The 18,363-nt window shown below is 50.3% G+C and overlaps 3 protein-coding genes across 3 annotated transcripts; 2 read left to right on the plus strand and 1 right to left on the minus strand.

The window, feature by feature from the left end:
* Positions 1–1,946: 1,946 nt before the first annotated feature.
* Positions 1,947–2,652, minus strand: PFICI_01417 (uncharacterized protein; the record flags this gene model as incomplete). Its single annotated transcript, XM_007829998.1, has 2 exons — positions 1,947–2,330; positions 2,431–2,652. 2 exons carry the CDS (start codon positions 2,650–2,652, stop codon positions 1,947–1,949), a joined length of 606 nt encoding a protein of 201 aa, XP_007828189.1.
* Positions 2,653–3,751: 1,099 nt separating this feature from the next.
* PFICI_01418 (uncharacterized protein) lies at positions 3,752–4,924 on the plus strand (the record flags this gene model as incomplete). Its single annotated transcript, XM_007829999.1, has 1 exon — positions 3,752–4,924. The coding sequence occupies one exon, from the start codon at positions 3,752–3,754 to the stop codon at positions 4,922–4,924; it is 1,173 nt and encodes a 390-aa protein (XP_007828190.1).
* A 4,938-nt stretch (positions 4,925–9,862) lies between these two features.
* On the plus strand, positions 9,863–12,857 carry PFICI_01419 (uncharacterized protein; the record flags this gene model as incomplete). The annotated part of the gene is made up of 2 exons (XM_007830000.1): positions 9,863–10,649; positions 10,705–12,857. 2 exons carry the CDS (start codon positions 9,863–9,865, stop codon positions 12,855–12,857), a joined length of 2,940 nt encoding a protein of 979 aa, XP_007828191.1.
* Between the last annotated feature and the right edge of the window lie 5,506 nt (positions 12,858–18,363).

Raw genomic sequence — 18,363 nt, forward strand, 5'->3', positions numbered from 1 at the left:
TTCAGCGCAGGGTGCGGCCTTTGCAGCAAGGGCTTTTTTTCCAAGCCAGCAGTCCTTCGCGTCACGTCAGCGCTGACTGCAGGCAGGGCAGGGGTCTCTTGGGGGCTCCAGCGCCTCGGTACGAGTGCCGGGGTGAAGTGTACTGGAGTCCTGGCCGGCAATTGCGGAATGATGCTCCCCAACCAAAGAATCAGCGAGAAGAGTTGGGTATTTGTGGAGGATGGAAAGAAAAAGACGACACGGCCCAAAGCTTTGCAGACAAGAAAAAGAACGGCACGCGACACTGGGCACTTTAATGAATAAAAAGAATAAGACGAAGGCATCCACAGCGGGCTATACCGTAGGTCCGCACGTCGACATACATTAGAAGAGAGCTGTACATTGACACCGCCAGCAAGAGTCACGTTCCCTGATGATTGGGCTCTTTCGGTGAGACGGCTGCCTGCAGGTACTGATCCTGTGCCGTTGTGCATGCTGCCTTGGGTGCAGCTGAACCCCAAGTTTACGCCAAGTTGGGATGAAACTCTCGAACCGCTGCTGGCGAATGACAATGCACCTCAAATACACGTGTAGCCACAACGACACGACCAACGCTACAGCGTGACTAAGGCAACGAACGAGCCTCAGCATAGGTAGTTAGAGCATTTGGCCTGTGAAAAGATAAATCCATCACGAGACCATGTCCAGCTTACGTTGCGCTTTGTAGCGAGATGCACATCCGTTATTAACATGCGGCAGTCCTCCTCCGACTATACACCTTCTCCTCGCGGCCTTGGTCAAGATCAGCCATATATAAGTGCTCCGTCACAGCAGCCGATGTCTTGTGCTCATCATGGGAGGCATCCAAAACTCGAGACTGAAATATCATGGAGGGTTACGTGCCGCCATCAAGTGTTCACGTACATATCGGCATTCGCTCCTTAGCTCCTATGCAAGTAAACCACCAGACAGATGCCATTATCACAACAAAGCGATTACGCTGAACCGCGCAGAGCGCAGCTATGTGTTCTTTGTTGCAGCCAGGCATTCCTCCTGCAAACCAATATTCGGCATGAAAGAACTGACGTCACCTTGGCTATTCCTCACATCGGGTATGGTCCCAGGCTGAGATGATTCTACCCTGCTTGCTTATGTTGGAACTACGAAGGGTCACGAGGAAATTATAGCGAATATCCTGATGATGCCAGGCTCGAGATTATCGTGTCCTTACTTGTCAAGCCTCGGAACTTGTTATACCTTACATATTCTGCAAACTTTGACATTCATTCGACACTTTAGGATTTGGTTGTTTTTAGAGTCTTTTGAGTAAAGTCCCACTGACTGCAAGTTTGACATTTGCCCCCAACCGGGCTTCACTTCTAGTCCAATCTGCCCATCAAGGTTCTAAGAAGAGGGACGGGGAGAAAATAATCGAGCTTAGCGTGGACGCTAATGATGTCCGTGGGCGGCCCAGTCTAGACTTTCTCGCACCGAATTTTTGGCGGTCTGAAATTTTCTCCCTTTCTTCTTCACATTCGTACGCACATTCGATATCGATACTTTGCTGGTAGAATTGTCTCTCCGTCGCTACAGCTTCTTATATTTTATGTGCAAGATTCATAAGCCGTACGTTTGAGGGTATCCGATGGTTTTTCCAAAGTATCGGCTTCCCATGGTTTTAACCGGCTACATACAAACAAACACTCATCAAGTTCTTGCTACTGGTTGATTTGACTCTGCACGTTGTAACCGATCTGTAAATCCATTGTGTCCGAGATGAAACCTGCTTCCACGTACTGCTCATGGCAAGCCACGGCCGCCAAGTTCGTGGGTTATATAGATACTTGTGACTGCTGAGCTGCCATCTCTTTCGTGGTCCTCGAATCTCTAGGTGCTTGGATGGCACTTCATGATAGCATCTTTGTGACTGATTGCCTTGGGCCATCCCTACCTGTACGCAAGCCCCTCTACTTAATCGATGGCTGTTGCGTCGACAGAGACTGGTGGACGGCCTCGAGCTCAATGAGCCGGAATGGCCTGCTCTCGTCATTCTCGTCCTCGTCGGTGGCAAAGTCGTAGGTCCGGTACTCGGCGTTGGCGTACTTTGCACAGTCTGGCACGACTCTACGGATGAAGCCCGAGTGCGTCATGACAATGATGTACTTTTCTGGTCGGTGGAAGAGCCACTGCCTCGCAACCCGTGCCCGGCGCAGCAGGGACTCCTGCGAGGCATCGTACAGCCCCGTTTTGGCTGGGTACACGGGGTCCAGCTGCGAAAAGTCGAGATGCGGCCACTCCTTGGAGATGACGGAGATCTCGGACCCTATGTCGCATGGGTTGGCTGTGGTCTCCTGCACAGTAGCCAGACGGTGAGCCCCTTGGCGTCAGTCATCTTCTTTTCTTCGTTTCTTCAGGTTCCCTCTAGTAGGGCGAAAGCTGAAAACGACCTACCTGCCACTCGGCACGGAGCTCAACTCGTACGCCTTCCTCGGCTAGCCATGCGAGGCCGTGGTGATATGACTGAAGCGTCCGCCGGAGTGGGCTCACGACGATCAAGGTCTCCTCCTTGGGAAAGGCATACTTGTTCTGGATATCGAGGGCGAGCTGCTTGCACTGTGCCTCTCCCTTTGAAGTCAGGGCAGGGTCTGCAAAGTTCCAGTCATGTATGGTCATGTCAGCAACAAATCTGGATAATCCCCCTTTGCGCACGTGCGCAATCATCAATCAAGGACCGGAGACTTATCATCAATATCTAGAGTGTCCCAGTCAGACCTTTGCGCCATTTTGAGTTAACTTGTGAAGTGGATGTTGGGTTTGACTTACTGTGTAGTGCCTGGCCATGGCGTATAAGGATAACTCGCGGTGGCATATTGGGCGTTGGGAGGGAGAATAGCAGTGATGTCAAGTTGTAGATATGTTACGCGGTGGAGATGAATACAGATTTCTATCCATAGGTGCGAATGGGGCTGATCCAGCGACAGACGTCATGGCATTTATCTACTAGGTCAAGGTCTCTTTATTTCATGTTGTCACTGAAATGTAGGCGACAGATCGCTCTCAGAAAGAAAAATTCATAGCAGCCGCTGCATGACCGAGACGATGCACGATCAGTCAACGATATTCAGCGTCAGTCAAGTCTTGCTGCATCTGTCGTGCCCAGTCAGGTATGGTCATGATTACTTGGTCGCGTGTCTCGAAAGCAGCACTCCCGCTTTGTCCCAGTCATTTTTCAGGGTCTGAGAAACCAAAAGTGCTGGGGGTTTCGCGGGTACGGGCAGGACGGGCTACATTAGGCTAGTAGCTTAATCGAGTAGGGCAGCGGGTATCGGCATGGCAGCATCTTCTACGCCGACGTTCGAGAAACTGGGTTGACAAACTGTCAAGTCAACATGTGCCTGCCAAGCACTACAAACGTCGCCACTCATGGCTGAGCTGACTTTTGACAAGAAGGGCGTACCTACATGGGAAGCTGTCTCATGAGCCATTTGCAAATGGCTCGAGGAACACTTTTGTGAGTGCTTGGAGTCCCTCACAACGTGTCGCTCTTTATCATCTACATACCCATTCCATTTTATTGCAGTGAATGTTTAGGAGGGCTGGGGTTGTGTTTCCCGTAAATCCAGGTTTCAGAGTAGGCGTACAGTATCGCCACTCAAACACTTTGTCATCATTTCCCAGCCATGCTCGGCACTGATTCCCTTCCATTGCATCTCTCATCATTATAACCCTTGATCGTCTGAGAATCTCATGCTTGCTCAAAACAATCATCACGATGAGTCTGAGTCGAATCCTGGGTGGCCGGGTTAGGAAAGGCAGCGAAAAGTCTGGATCCTCGCCCTCCAGGCGAGCGCCCTCTTCATCTCCACGCAAGAAGTCTGCCAACAACAATAGTGCGCATCAAGGTCAGGACGACGACTATTTTGGCGATGAGAAACTCGACGACCTAGGCCTTGTCCACGCGCTCGCGACCGATCTCCACCTGCGTGACACCACACAGGCGATTCAGTATTTGCGCGCGCACATGTTTAGCCCGATTCCCGCAAAAGGTGCTGGCATGAATAGCACACGCATTGCAGATACACTGAATTTTCGAAAACATCTGCCACCGTTAGTGACGGTATCACACGTTCAGATACTACTGTCTTCGCCTAGCGCAGTGGAACGTGAGGTCGCTGAGCTCGTGCGCGCTGGGTTCATACGGAAGATCGAGGTCGTCAAACGAGGCGAAATTGGCGAGACATTGATACTCAGCAGTGATCTTGAGAAGATGCTGGACGATGCACAGCATCTCTCGGAAACGACGCAGGTGCTGTTCAAAGCATACTTGAAAGAGAATCCTATGGCTCGAAAAGTACAACGAGCAGAATTGCCCTCGTTGGCCGTGAATGAACTGTTCAGAGCTGGCTTCCTCACAGCTCACCATACTGATACCAGCTCGTTGTCACACATGATGAATTTGTACTCGCGACCTGAAGATAAGGCGAGCCTTGTCTCCATTGAGAACGTTTCCAAACAAGCTACGGGATCACTCGGCGCCGTGGGCGGCGTCGGGGCAGTACACATGGTCGGAGGCAGTGGCGGTGGAGCACGGCTGCCGGCCAATACCACGGAGATGCAGCTAGCCGTGCCCGGCAATGGCACTTTTCTCAAGCTGGTGGCAGCTGCGCTGGAACATCTAGTCTCGTTGCTGAGCAAGTCTCGTTACCGCGAGGCACCGGAAGACGTCCTTCGGGAAAGATGGAACGGTGGTGTAGCAAAGGATGAAGCAGCCTACATGGCAAAGAAGTCGAGGGGCGAGTTCGCCGGCATACTCCCTGGTCAAACGCGCAAGTGGAAACAGTTTCGCGGGTTGGCCTTTGAATGGATTTTGCAGGAGGCAGTCGGCTCGGGGCTCGTCGAGATCTTTGAGACGGGTAGTGTCGGTCGCGGCATCCGTGTCATCTGATTCATTGCATGAACACGACCCAATATGATAAGAGGCCGTTGGCCAAACAATTGCTACCGGATTCCTGGGGCTTATCAAAAGGACCTGTCATATTTCATTGTGATGGTCCAGAGTTTCCGTGTTTCGGAAAGAGGCTCCCAAGTATATCTGGTCGGCAGCTGTAATGTCTATAGATAGCATCACGGGAGAAATACTGCCAGGCTTGCCATGTGAATCATGAGAATCTTGTCTATGGGAGAAATAAGGCGTTTACTCCTACATTTGCAGCAAATTTTATGGCCGTCATGCAAAAACCTATTCTCGGATCTGTTGAGATGAATTACTCACATGTCAAGTGTTCTTACATATGGCAATTTCTACACTATGATTCACCTTGTTTGATCGTCTGCGGATCCAAACCCACCAAAGACAGATATCTATGCCGCGGGAACGAACGCACGGGTTGCCGGCATCTTGGCTTTTGCGGGGTATGGATCTGGCTCGTGTTTGAATAGATAGACTGGACAACAGGCAGCTGGAGCCGTGGTAGACCATGAGCTCAACTTTGTTATCATGTGAGGCTACTGGTTCGAATAGTAGACAGTGATCGTAGCGCGTGACATTTGCAAAATTCAAGAAAATATTACCTAGGTAGTTCCAATGCTCGTCTTCGATTGCAACAGTAGAATAGAATCAGGGAATTGAGGCTCGATAAAAAGAAAGCACATTCGACTGAAAGCACAAGCTGAGAATGGATACCAAGGATAGCCATGCATCTGATCCGCCATATTCCGTTTCACTACACGTGGAGTAGCTACTGGCTTGCTTTTCAGTATCACTATTGTTTCCTCCAAAAGGGGGGGTTGAACTGTGGGAAATTCTGTTAGCATGCTATAATTTCTGAACTGGTGCAACTCGGCTGCTCAGACATGTTGGGAGCAATAGCGGAAGCTGTCGTGAATCAGAAATTGATGATCCGGGGGTGCACAACTATGAAGTATGCAATGTTGCATATCGAAGCGACTTGACGAGATTCGTACCCGTTCAAGCTCCGTAAGATCGAGCGTGGAGTTTGATCGGCCCACCATATGCGGAACATAATGTGCTTACTATACATTAGGTTATATATAGAGTGTCCAAAGTATGTAGGTCGGTAACTTTAGTTAGAGGATTGTGGACCAGCAAAGAGCTTGGGTTGGGAAACCGATCATCTCCCTTACGAGCAGTGAATAAACCACATTTCCCCCCATGCAACCAATTGAATGACTGGGCAGATAGGAAGAAACTTTTTTGAAAGAAGTGTGAGCTTTTTCCTAACAAAGTGTCATCTGAGGAGGAACGGCTGGTTTCCAAATCCGAACTCATTGACGGGGCATCGCGTTGCTCGTATGCATGCATCCATCAAGACTTGTTGCCTTGCCTGGAGTATATGAAACGCTATGGTCTTGTTTCGTACTTTATCAGATATAGCCTGCTGGCTAGATCCGTTGTTCGGTAGCCTAATGTCCTCGTCGTCGATCCGGTTATACTCCCTCTTAGTGAGAACTTAGAAGACGCGAGAGAAAAGCTGAGGTCCCCGGCATAGCCGTGCGCTTTGGGAATTGAGCGGGCTGGCGGGAACTCAATGGGTTGGTCCCTGGCCTGAGCAAATCTTGGTTCCGCAGGCCCTGAGATCAGCTATGAATGAACACACTGCCGGTGTTGGATGGCTTGGACGCTGCCGCGGCCTACGAAGTTCAAAATCGGCATCGGGTCATGGGAATAGGACTCCGGGCCTCTAGTACGGGTGCTTCAGTGATGTCTGTCACTTTGCTAAATAGAGCCTAGCAGAATCTGCTTGATACAGTGGTTGTCAACTGCATCGCGCGTCCGTCTTGCAGGAGTCGATTCCCCGTCAAGCCGTTTTAATCACGGTACCCAATGAGGTCTCTGGCAGAATTCCAGGGTCAAGAATAGGTTTATCCAAATAGACAATAGTGTTCAACGCCGCCAAGCAGTGGATGCACTACCGCCACCTGAATGCGGAAGTGATAGGCCCCCATAGACGTGCTAGGGAAATTGCAATATGTTCCCCCAGAGCCGCCGCCGTGATTCGCAAATGCTGACTTGACTGAGCACATTTGATCATCTGGCGATCAGCCAGTGGCAACTTTATTAACCTGGTTGATTGGGGAACTGAGGAGCGAAACTCGCTTCAGGGCCAGGTCCACGGAGAGGTTTTTGCCCTTTCTTGGAGAGTGAGAGGGAGGCCAAGAAAGAAGGACGATGGCCCATGCATAGCACCGTGCCTACCTAGCAATTCAGATCATTGCGTGATGGATGGGCTTTTGCGTCTTTACTGTAGAGAGAAGTTTGAACCCTGACCAGCCAGATCACGGCAAGTAACAGTAACAGGGTGCAGTACAAGCAACCCGCACGCCGCACTGCTTGAATTGATATGGACTTTTCTGATTTTCTCATTTCATCACATGCTGGCCTGCAGATCGTTGAGTGTGATTGCTGCCCTGCATATCCCCGGTTCTTGCAGCAAGCAAATCATGGATGTTTCCCGCATCACACAGCGTAATGTTGCATGGCCGATTTCGAGCTCCCACGTCGATGAAGCCGAAGAGTGACAGGGCACACGGTCCTCGTATTATATGTCTCCGGTTATGGTGTAGCAACACCCGCAAAAAGTAGAAGAGTAACAGACAAGTTCAACATTGCTAAAACGGAGAACATAAAGAGAGGAACTTTGGAAGTCATTCAGTTAATCACTTTTAGTCAGTCCTGAGTTCCACTTGACTATCCACGCTTCCAGGGCAACGGCAATTAATGTGCAGTACACTATTATGTACTTGACCTACAAAGTAGTACATTTTATATGTATGCTCGGAAGTGCACTGTACCTAGTACCTGAAAGATTCCAGTGCAATCAATCCCCCCACCAGAGTCGCTCGAGGTCCAGGTATGTATCTGAAATCCAGTCCCGGGGGTGGCCTATCGGAAGAAAAAGCCGCGCAATGGCCAGCAACTGGACCAGGGACGAACGGGCAGCGTACTATGTAATGTTGTAGTTGGCAAGGTATCTTATTAGCAGTCAATTGGAAAAGTGGTATGGGTAGTAAAAAGTGGCTTTGAAAGTGTGCAGTGTGATGAGATTGTACTTGACAGGCCGCACCTGGCACCCATGTCGCCCTGCGGAGACGCACACACCAGTCTCAGGGATCAGGTCGCCGCTGGCTGGGGTGCTGGGCTCTATCTAATAAATTGATTCCACCGAAGCGGCATAGATTAGTGGATGGGGTCACTGTCCAGGGATAGGGGAATGCGAATTGATGCAACATCATTGAGAGGAACGGGACTGGACTGGACTTGAATGGACTCTAAGTCACTGATTAGGTGGTGTATTGGCGTCTAGCAAATGAAAGAAAGAATCTCTCTCGAATTTTTTCTTCTTCTCTCTTTTCGTCGTACGTTCTTGTCGGCGCGCAACTCTCCCTTTGCTACTTTTGCTGATGCCGTGTGTTTCTCTTCCTCTCCAGTCCCAGATTATCCTTATTTTCTTTCTCTTCGCCGGTCGGTCGTAAGCTAGACACTGTCTCTCGTTTTCGGGGTCTTACTACTCGTGTCCATTTCCTTGCACACGGCACACAGCTCGTACAGTACCTTACACCCAAGTACCTGCTTACTTGGCTAGAGGAAGCTACATACAGCACTGGACTCATCACTCGTTGTACTCACTCGCCGCCACTCGTCATTGGGCGACAATCGTTGTGCATTGATTGGATTTTTGGGGCTCGACGCTCGATTCTCTCTGAACCACCAGGCGGAAAACAAGACTCCCCGCAAAACTTGAACTGCTCGCTTCACTGTCCAAACACTCGCCCGCAACTTCGAACCTTCTTTTCCGAGTCTTTGTACAATTGTCGCGATTGGCTTTGCTTACTGAAAACGAAGGACACGAGAAGCCTTCTTGCTGCTCAACGCGTCCCGTTTATTATCTCGATATTCATTCACTTGCGTCTGCGGGTCGCAGGAACAAGTCGCTCAAGGTCGTGGATGCATTACCCGTTTCGGCTTTGATCACTACCACCCCAACAGCACTATACCCATCAATCGCATTCTCTTTACACCATCTTTCCCTCCCCCGACTCGTACCCCGCGACTACGAAAAGGAAAAGCAACATTCCCGTCGAACAGCAGATACGGCGATCCACTCACTTTTTGGCGAACACGGCAGTCCAAAGCTTATTTTCCTACGCGCCGCGTGCGCAACGCATTAAAAAGAAAGAAATCGCTACTGGCCATAATAAACCCCACGGCCCGCCGCTTGTTGATTCTTCTTCGACTCATTGGGCCTCGTCTTGCGCTTTCAAGAGCCGCCAGCAGCCCTACGAAGCAAAACTCCCAACGATCGATACCCAACGTCATCTGTTCCCCACGCAACTATTTCTTGACTCGACGACAGGTGTGCTGCAGACAGTTCAACTGACCGCCTGCGCCCAAACACTCATCCCCCCCAGCAAGCAAAGTTTACTGTCGTGGGCCTCGCTGACCCCCAGCGCATGAATGTTTCTAACCTCAAAGTCCACACCCCCAAGGATGTCGACAAGATTCATGCAGTACTAGTTTCATCTGCAATCGAAACTCGGAGTTTCCTGGCCAAGCGAACTCAAAAACTCCAAACGAACCCAGTCGAATTAGCTGATAGCCACCCCTTCCTTGAATGGCTTACTGTCAGACAATTGCCCTGGTCCTCACTCAACTCTAAAGCAAGGCAGTAATTGTCTAAGGTTCGGTCCCTTTCGTGGTACAAACACAGCAGCCCCGAAGACTGCCGGTACGACATACGCCCAGCACATTGAGCCACAAATCGTCCTTGTTGCTTTCATTTTCTTTTCCCGCATTCCTCCTACATGGAGATATAACAGACAGCCGAGAATATATCGCCTTGTTCTTTGGAATTAGAACAATACGATGGCTGCTCCCGGGGGCCTTCCGAAGCCGTCGCGCCCCTCCACCGGGGGTCCGCCAACTTCTGCTCTACCAGCCTTACCCGTTGCAAAAACGCGGAAAGGACCTTCGGGTCTTGCTTCGCCAACCAAAACACCCTCCACACCAAGAAGCGGCCTGCGTGCACCCTCCAGTGCCCTCTTGCCTCCAACAAGCCCCGGACTTGCAACCGCTTTACCTACGCCCAAGAGCCTCGCCCTCCCTCACGGCAAAACTCTACGCAAGTCGGTCAGCATAAATTCCTTCCCTCAGCCGCCAAAGGGCGATTCCAGAATTGCCAGTTTGCCCCCTAGTCCGAGGCCCGGTAGTACGCTCTCTGCCTCCAACTCGATTCGCAAATCACGAACACCGACGGGGACACCCAAACTAGGCGCATTGTCGCAAGGTACGCCGAGTCTGTTGAACGGCGGCGGTGACAAAGCAATCCTTAGCGCTGCGAGCGTAAGAAATTCAGACGGTCTGATCAGTGTTGCTTCGCCACCCCAAAGTAGGAGCTCATCGGCCCAGGATTCTTATTCAACATCTGCCACAACTTTTGACGATCCACAGGCTGAGGCCACTGCGAGTAGCGCTGTCAGCGAAAAGCGAGTCTCGAAGCAGCCAGACGGTAAAGGAAATGTTGTTGTCAGTGTAAGAGTGCGTCCAAATGCAGGATCTCATGAAAATGGTGGCGTAGAAGGGGAATGGCTCGTGGATGGTAGAAGATCCCTCGTATCATATAGAGGCAAGGATGGCGGTGACCATTTCTACGGTGAGCAGAAACAACTAGGATAATTGGGAGCCATAAAGACTAACAGGAGCACCAGATAATGTCTTTGCGACCCATGATGACAACAGCAGAGTCTACGATCATACTGCCAAGCGCCTTGTCCGCAGGGTTATGGAAGGATACCATGGTACTGTTTTCGCATATGGTATGACTGGTACAGGAAAGACGTTCTCCATGCAGGGCACAGCCTCCTCTCCAGGTGTCATACCCCTTGCAATTACCGATATTTTCTCCTATATCCGGGAAACACCGTCACGAGAGTTCCTGCTTCGTGTGAGCTATCTGGAAATCTACAATGAGAAAATTCACGATCTTCTTAGCATGCCTACCGGTGGCGGTGTAGGTGGCGCGGCACAAGAAGAAATCAAACTGCGTGAGGATAGTAAGAGGGGCGTCTACGCGACTCCGCTCAAGGAAGAGATCGTCCAGAGCCCGACTCAACTGCTCAGAGTCATTGCCCGTGGCGATCAAGCACGGCGAACAGCAAGTACCCAGTTCAACTCTCGGAGTTCCCGCAGTCATGCCGTCGTGCAGATTGTGGTAGAAAGCCGAGAACGTCAGCCCGGAAACTCGAGCGACAGCAAGCGTTCGGGCATGGTTCCTGGTGGCGTGCGGGTGTCGACACTTAGCTTGATTGATTTGGCTGGATCCGAAAAGGCTGCAGAGTCCAAGGAGCGCCGACAGGAGGGATCTCACATTAACAAGAGTTTGCTGACGCTGGGTACTGTTATATCGAAGCTATCCGAGGCCAAGGACAACAAGGAAGCGAAGCACCACTTGCCATACAGAGACAGCAAGTTGACGCGCTTGTTGCAGGGTGCGCTTTCTGGCAACTCGCTTGTCAGCATTCTCTGTACTATTCAAATCGGAGCTGCAGGTAGTTCTGCCTCGGCAAACAGCCACACCCTCGAGACACTTAACACGCTTAAGTTCGCCTCGCGAGCAAAGAACAGTATCGTCAGTCATGCCAAGCGAGCCGAAGAAGCTCTCGGCGCCGGTGGTGATGGTGGCGCTAGAGTCTTGCTGGAGCGGTATCGCATGGAAATTGTCGAACTCCGACGTCAACTCGACACACAAGCAAAGAATAACACTTCTCCCTCGACTGACGACGATGAAGGAAAGAGCAAAGAAGAAAAGGCCAAGGATGAGGAGGAGGAGAGAGCTCGTGAAAAAGAGGCTGACGCTCGACACGAAGAGCAGATGCTGGAAATGCAATTGGCTCGCACTGCTCTCAAGGAGCGAATTGACCATCTCAACAAGCTCATTTTAAGCTCAAAGTCCACTGGAGTGAATTCAAGTGGCACGTACAGTTCATTGGGAGTCCACCATCGGTACTCACAGATTTCTCTTGCGCCATCAAACAGGACATCGGTTGCCTTTTCCATTAGTGGTCGATCACAGACAGAGCGTACTCTCTCCATGACCTCATCCTCATCAACGATTGGACGGCGATCAAATACGCAGAGATACTCAAGCAGCGGTACAGAACCACCAACGGCCGATGAGGATGATAGTCTCGGCGAGTATGGTGATGGTGTAGCCTCTCTCTCGGCCCAAAACCAGGCGCTGCAGGCTGATCTTGCTGACAAAAACCGATACATCGCGACTTTGGAAAAGCGGTTATTGCAGGCAAGAAGAGCCAGTTCGTCAAGAGCTTCCTTTGGGCATGCTTCTTCAGGCAAGGCGATCATGGTCGGAGAGGATCACAGTGTTTCCACGGCGATGAGGGAGAAGGACGCCGAGATCGCCGAGCTGAGAGCCAGACTCGAGGACAAGGACCGCATGTTGGCAGCTCTTCGTAGTGCCGCGCGCTCAAGAGATGCCGCAGAGGGACTAGATAGCTCAAAGGCTGAAGCTCGCGAGACAAGGTCTTCTTTGCTCTACGAGCATGCAGCTAGCCCTCCTCCGGCCGAAGCGTTACCCGACCCTCCGAACTTGCGCGGCAAGAGCATATCGCCCGTGCGTGGACGTAACGGCAAGAAGAATCACGATGAAATGTCGCGGATCCTTGACGAAATGCTCCAGGAGAAGGTTGACAGTGGCCACGTCGTTAGAGGTGCTCGTGGCAGCGTTCGTCTGGCTTCCGAGTCGCAAAAGCCGGGAACCCTTGGGCAATCGCCTACTGATATTGATGGACTCAGAGAGAGCCCTTTGATTCAAGAATCCAGGGAGGTTTCCCTTGAGGCGTAGTGCTCTACTATCCTCCCGGAGTTACACGGCTTATTATTGGAAGGAAGAGTGCATTGTTTGTTAGAACTGCAGTCTCTGGAACGGCGTTTCGGGTGGCACTGTTTTCTTCCTCTTTTTTAAACTTTCTTCTTTTTTCTTCGCTTGTCTATACCCCATACTTTTCATTGTTTGCTACGCCGTGGGGGTTGTGGAACGCGAATGCCATTACGATGGGACGCAACGACGGGACCGATTGCTTTGAATCCTGAGAGGGGAAGAAAAATATAATGGTTATGCCAGGAATGACCTCGTCATTGATTGAATGGGAAAGATATCACACATTATTTGATAGACCGGGAAGGTGGCGATGGGCTTCCATGGAGAAGCCGGAAGAATTAGCGATCTTGTATATTACCTACTCAGAGACCCTTGAAGACCGAGCGGCTGTAAAGATGCTTTGCTAGAAGCTCCTTAATGAGAAAAATTAATAATATTCCACCTCCATGCGAGATTTGCGGCAACGGCTTGACAGGATCGTCTTTTATTACCCGAGCTGTATGATTTACGGCGCGCTCTCCTCAAGATGTGGTGGTGGTATGGCATAATCCTACAGGAATGTGATGCATAAACAAGGGATCAATTGATACTCGAATGACATTCTTTTCAGCCAGAACTCTCAAGTCTTACGCTCAATGAATCCCAGGCCGGACAGCCGCAGATACCCAGTGGCTGGAGCGAATGTACGACCCAAACCTCGTTTGCTTCTACTGCTAGGGAGAAATTTGAAAGTAAGAGGTGGTACTATGTATAGCAAAACTGTAACCCTCCCTGCCCATAACGACGACATGTGCAAATAAGTTGCTCGCCCAGGGGAAGCGATGACCCAAGTCCACGTGCATACTCATAACCAGCACAGAAAAGAATAACTTTTTGGACACCCCAGTGACTAGCGCCATTAGGAATCGAACCTAACACTCCATATACCCCCTTCCAGTGTTGCGTTCACCAACTAGCACCACAAAACGGGAATATACTTGTCTTTTGGCAGAAACACACAAATTGTACCTGTCCCTTGGTGTCCAGGACAATTTGAATGTCAGATTCCTGCATGATAAATGGGCACTTTTGATTGCTGCCGGAACAAGGTGTTTAGGTGTGCGCAACATGTATAAAAAGAAGGCTGCACGTACCTAAGAGCAGCCACATATGCAAGAAGCTCACTGCCGACATAGTTCCGTGTTTTGCAAGCCAAAAGAAAAAAAAATATTTGAATCTCAAATAAACAGCCTATTATGCTGGATGTACAGTAGTTACAAATTGCATACGTGTGGGCAGTGCGTAATAGACTGATGATACCGGCTTACGCGTTTTTTTGACGTTGACTGTTTTGCCCACATAACACAACCGAACTAGGAGGCCTTTGGGAGGGGAAAGCATTTGAGACTTGGATCTGGAATAACATACCTCGTTGTAGATTTGAAACAAGTCGGCCAAGAAAGAAACCAAGAAATCGATGTTTGAACGTGCCATTGCGAGGAGAGAGCAAGAATAGAAAAGCAAGCAATTTCATACGAACGGAGACATGTACCAAGGTAATTTCTCTTACACTAGCATGAGTAAGGTACATGGCAGTAGCTCGTAGTAGAGATTGGATTGAATGGTTTAGGCGGCGTACCTGTCCGTCTTTTTGTAGATCGGCCCCAAACTCTCTCTTTTTTTTCCCCCCTTCCCCCAGAGTCTCAAGCTGTGACAATAACTCTGCGGGAGGAGAAATAAGCTTCTATCGTATGTGCTTGCGTCGGTGCTTTCTATCTTGCTTTATTAGCCAGGTTCAAGTAGTCAGTCATCAGCCCAGCAGCAACCGGCGCACAAGAGAGAGGAGAGAGAGAGAGAGATTGCTTTGTTTGTTCTTTTCCTCACTCTCTCTGTAAATCGCCCTTTTTCCGGTCTCAAGGGGATGTTGACCTTGGTCCTGTACCTAGGTAGGTATCAAGATTGGTTGCTTGGCCAAGACACATGGGCGGGAGAAGACATCCCGGCTGAATGGTCACGACAGTGAATGGTTACCAAATGGTCCGGTTCAGCCGAGTGTCCATGGATGATGGATGATGGATGACGGATGATTGATGGGTATGGATGGGTTGGATAGGTACTGGTCAGCCCTGAGTACCATATTACCTAGTGGTGATGGTATACTCCTTTTGCCCACTCACTCGGCCACTCGGCGGATTGGTCTTCAGCTTTTCGCCTGTCGGTCTTTTCATGTACCGCCACTCAAGGCTACATAGTCGTGAGGTCAGAGGATACATTACACTAATGCACCAACCGAAGATACGGTTGCGGCTCGGTGGTCCACATCTCTTCATGTTTTAAACTCTACTTTTGTACCTACCCGTCAAACCCGTTTTCTCTTTGACACAATGTAGACAAACAGCAAAACTCACGTATCGCCCCAAGATTGTGGGAGAGATCTGGTGTTCCGCTGACTTTGATGATTATACTCTACGCTAGACGTATTCGCTGGAGATTTTGATTCCCTCTGCGTTGCGGGTGGACCCAACTCTTGCAGGGAGGGGGGTCTCTTCTTGTCTTTGCGATTGTGGATATTTGTTCGTGTGCATACGTACTACCGGGGGTGATGGCTTCATGGGTAGCGTAAGCTGAGAACAGCAAGCAGCAAGCAAGTTGCAGGCAAAAAAAGGATGGCAACGCAACGCAACGCCAACGCCACCTCACCGGATGCGTGCGGAAGACAAGGAATTTGCGCCTGGCTAATGTGGAGGCGAGGAAGAGGGAAGGGGAAGAAAAAAAAAAAAAAAAAAAAAGGGTCCTCCTATTGAGTGCTGACCTTGCTCACCTCTCGGTTGCTGCTTGTGGTTAGGGGGGTGGAAAGAGGTCAGCTCGGCATCCGTCTGCGGGCTGTCATTGGGTCTTGGCCAAGAATTTTGCTTGCAAGAAACCCTTTTTCGACGAGCAGCCGACTTGGGGCCCTCGTTTCAGAATGAACCAGGGTGTCAGGGTGTCCGAAATGATCGTCAGTCACACATTGGCTTTTCTTGCTCCCCGCTTCGTGGGATGAGATCGGAGCGGACGCACATTGATTTTTTTTTTTTTTTTTTTTTCCTTTTGGGTGGAAAGCTTAGGCGAGGGGTCCTAGAACCGTGAAAACGCAGGTTAGATAGGTACTTCGTAAAGATCGAGGACTAAATAGCTAGGTACATTAGTATGATGAGGCCGCGTCCCTGTCAACTTAAATGTGCATCGTCCAGTAGTTTACAACTCGACTCATCAATGATTAATACTTGTCTGAGCAGTTACTCGCCAAAGTTTCATGGCTACCTACCTGAGTGTTTGACTGGGAAAGATTGGCAATCGGGGGCGGTGATACATCATCTCTCAGCCAGGTAATGATAAACATGCGTACTCTGTACACACAGAGGAGAGGGACACGGAGGGATGGAGAGGGCAAGCCATATGTCAGCCACAGCCAGTCGGTCAGCCAGGCTTTCTTTCTCTGTTTGACCATGACAATATCCTCGACATGCATCCATTCACCCATCCAATGCTTTGTTTGCCCTGGAACCCAACCAACATACTAGGTAGGCTGTCCGCGCAACTTCAAACCGAGAAAACGACTCCAAATATACGAGGCGCCGGGGAAGCTAGGCCACGCTTGGTAAGTCTATACTCACCTAAATGCAACGTCAATTTACATCGCGCCTCAACCGTCTCGACCTTGACTGCTTTGAGAACTGCCCAGCTTGCGAGTCATTTGGGGATCTGGCAAGTCTGGGATTCTTTTGGGCGGCGGCTTTGGGGCAAGAACCGCATCTCTTCATCTTGCGTGGACCCCGGTTTTATTGAGTCTTGTCTCCCAATGAGGCTCCAGCGAGTTCCCCGGTCTTTGGTCCCCTCCTCTTGTCACTTTCTTCTCGTTTTCTTTTTTGGCATAGCACATGTAAAAGGCTCAAGCCGCTATACCCAAACGAGGTTGCTCGAAACTGGCCAATTCCCTGCAATCCCTCTTTTTGACAATCGCATGACAGGGCCCTAGCCATTTAGAAGCCGATCTCCAGATCGTCAACTTGCTCTTCCCTTCTTGCATATGTCTCTTGTCGATCTCTTGGGTTTGCTTTGACCAATTCCCTTCAGCGCTCACACTTTCTTGAGCTGGGCATTCCGTTTATCCTCATTTTTGCCCTCCCCACACTATGCCTCCTCTGCTATCAGTATCTGCTCTGCTGTGTCTCTGCTGCTGCTGGTACTCAAGCTGTTCATGGGCTCCCTTGCTTTCTCTGACATCATTTTCCGCGGACTGTAGAACAAAACCTTCTACGAACCTTCTTTTCTGAACAAAACGCTGCAGTTTTTTCCCCTGCTCCAAATGCATCGTCTGGTCTTGCACTTTCTTTGGATTGCGGCTTCTTTCTAGGACAAAATCTGCACGAATTACGGGATATACTTGAGACTCATGCAACGGGCGCTCGACTTTTCAAATCTTCTCCTTGGCCCGTTCTCGAAAGTCAAGACCACGCGAGCAGTACCGTCTACTCCATATTTTTTTCTTCTTTCTTCCGCCTTCTCCTACCAGGAGGGAGGCAGGCGTATAAGCAGTACAGAATTCGATTCGCAGCCATAGATATTTGAGATATCTGCCGGTTTCATTGTCTAGGACAATTACCAACGCCTTAACCGTCGCAACCTAAAACTGGTGCCAGTCTGTGTACCCTGATAGTTGAACTCACGTGGCGGCCCTTGAGCTTACAAGATTCAGGTAGAGGAATAGTACTTCTTGCCTTGGTGCTATCTGCTTACCACGTACGAAGTACCGTTGGTTTGGCAGCATCTCGCGTGTGCCGGTTCACAAGGACTTTTGACCAGTGGCACTCGCGCTCCACTCCCGTCATAAAATAAATACCGCGCACCGTCAGCGTTGTGATCGTCGCCCGCGACCAAATCCGCCAGCTCCGCCTCTTAGTGCTCCACCATTTCCCACGTGAATGGGTCCCGGGCTCTGAAGATCCTAGCTAGTGTGCTGCCTGTCATCTCTCGAAACGAAGCAGCGTGGCCCAACTTGGGAAGGCACTAGAGAATTGGGTCTGCTCTTCCCTTCTACTTCCGCGACTCATCACTGGTCCATTCATACATAGTGTCTTCGAAAGCCGTCGAAAAGCAGTTCCAGCGGCTCTTGTACGACAACGCTGATACAGTCGAGTTGCAAGTGTTCCACGGCGCTTCGGTAACCTCCCGGCGTTGCCTCGCACACGGAACTTGACCTACCATCGGCAGTCAGGTGTAGGGAGTGATTTGGCGATACAGCCTCCTAATCAATCCCCACCTCTGCGGTGCATGGAAACTTGAGGATTCAGAGGGATTCCCTCTCCCTAGCCTTCCGCGGCGCCTTTCTTTCTTCTCTCGACACGGGGAGTCTCTTGAACACTTGCCGTTCTTGTCTTTCGAAAAGCAAAAACAAGGGCATTGTCCTTTACCCAATAATACTGACATAATATAAACAACACATCGACAA

Source organism: Pestalotiopsis fici (assembly GCF_000516985.1).
Source record: "Pestalotiopsis fici W106-1 unplaced genomic scaffold PFICI_Scf_1, whole genome shotgun sequence".
In the NCBI taxonomy this organism is placed as follows: Eukaryota; Fungi; Ascomycota; class Sordariomycetes; order Amphisphaeriales; family Sporocadaceae; genus Pestalotiopsis; species Pestalotiopsis fici.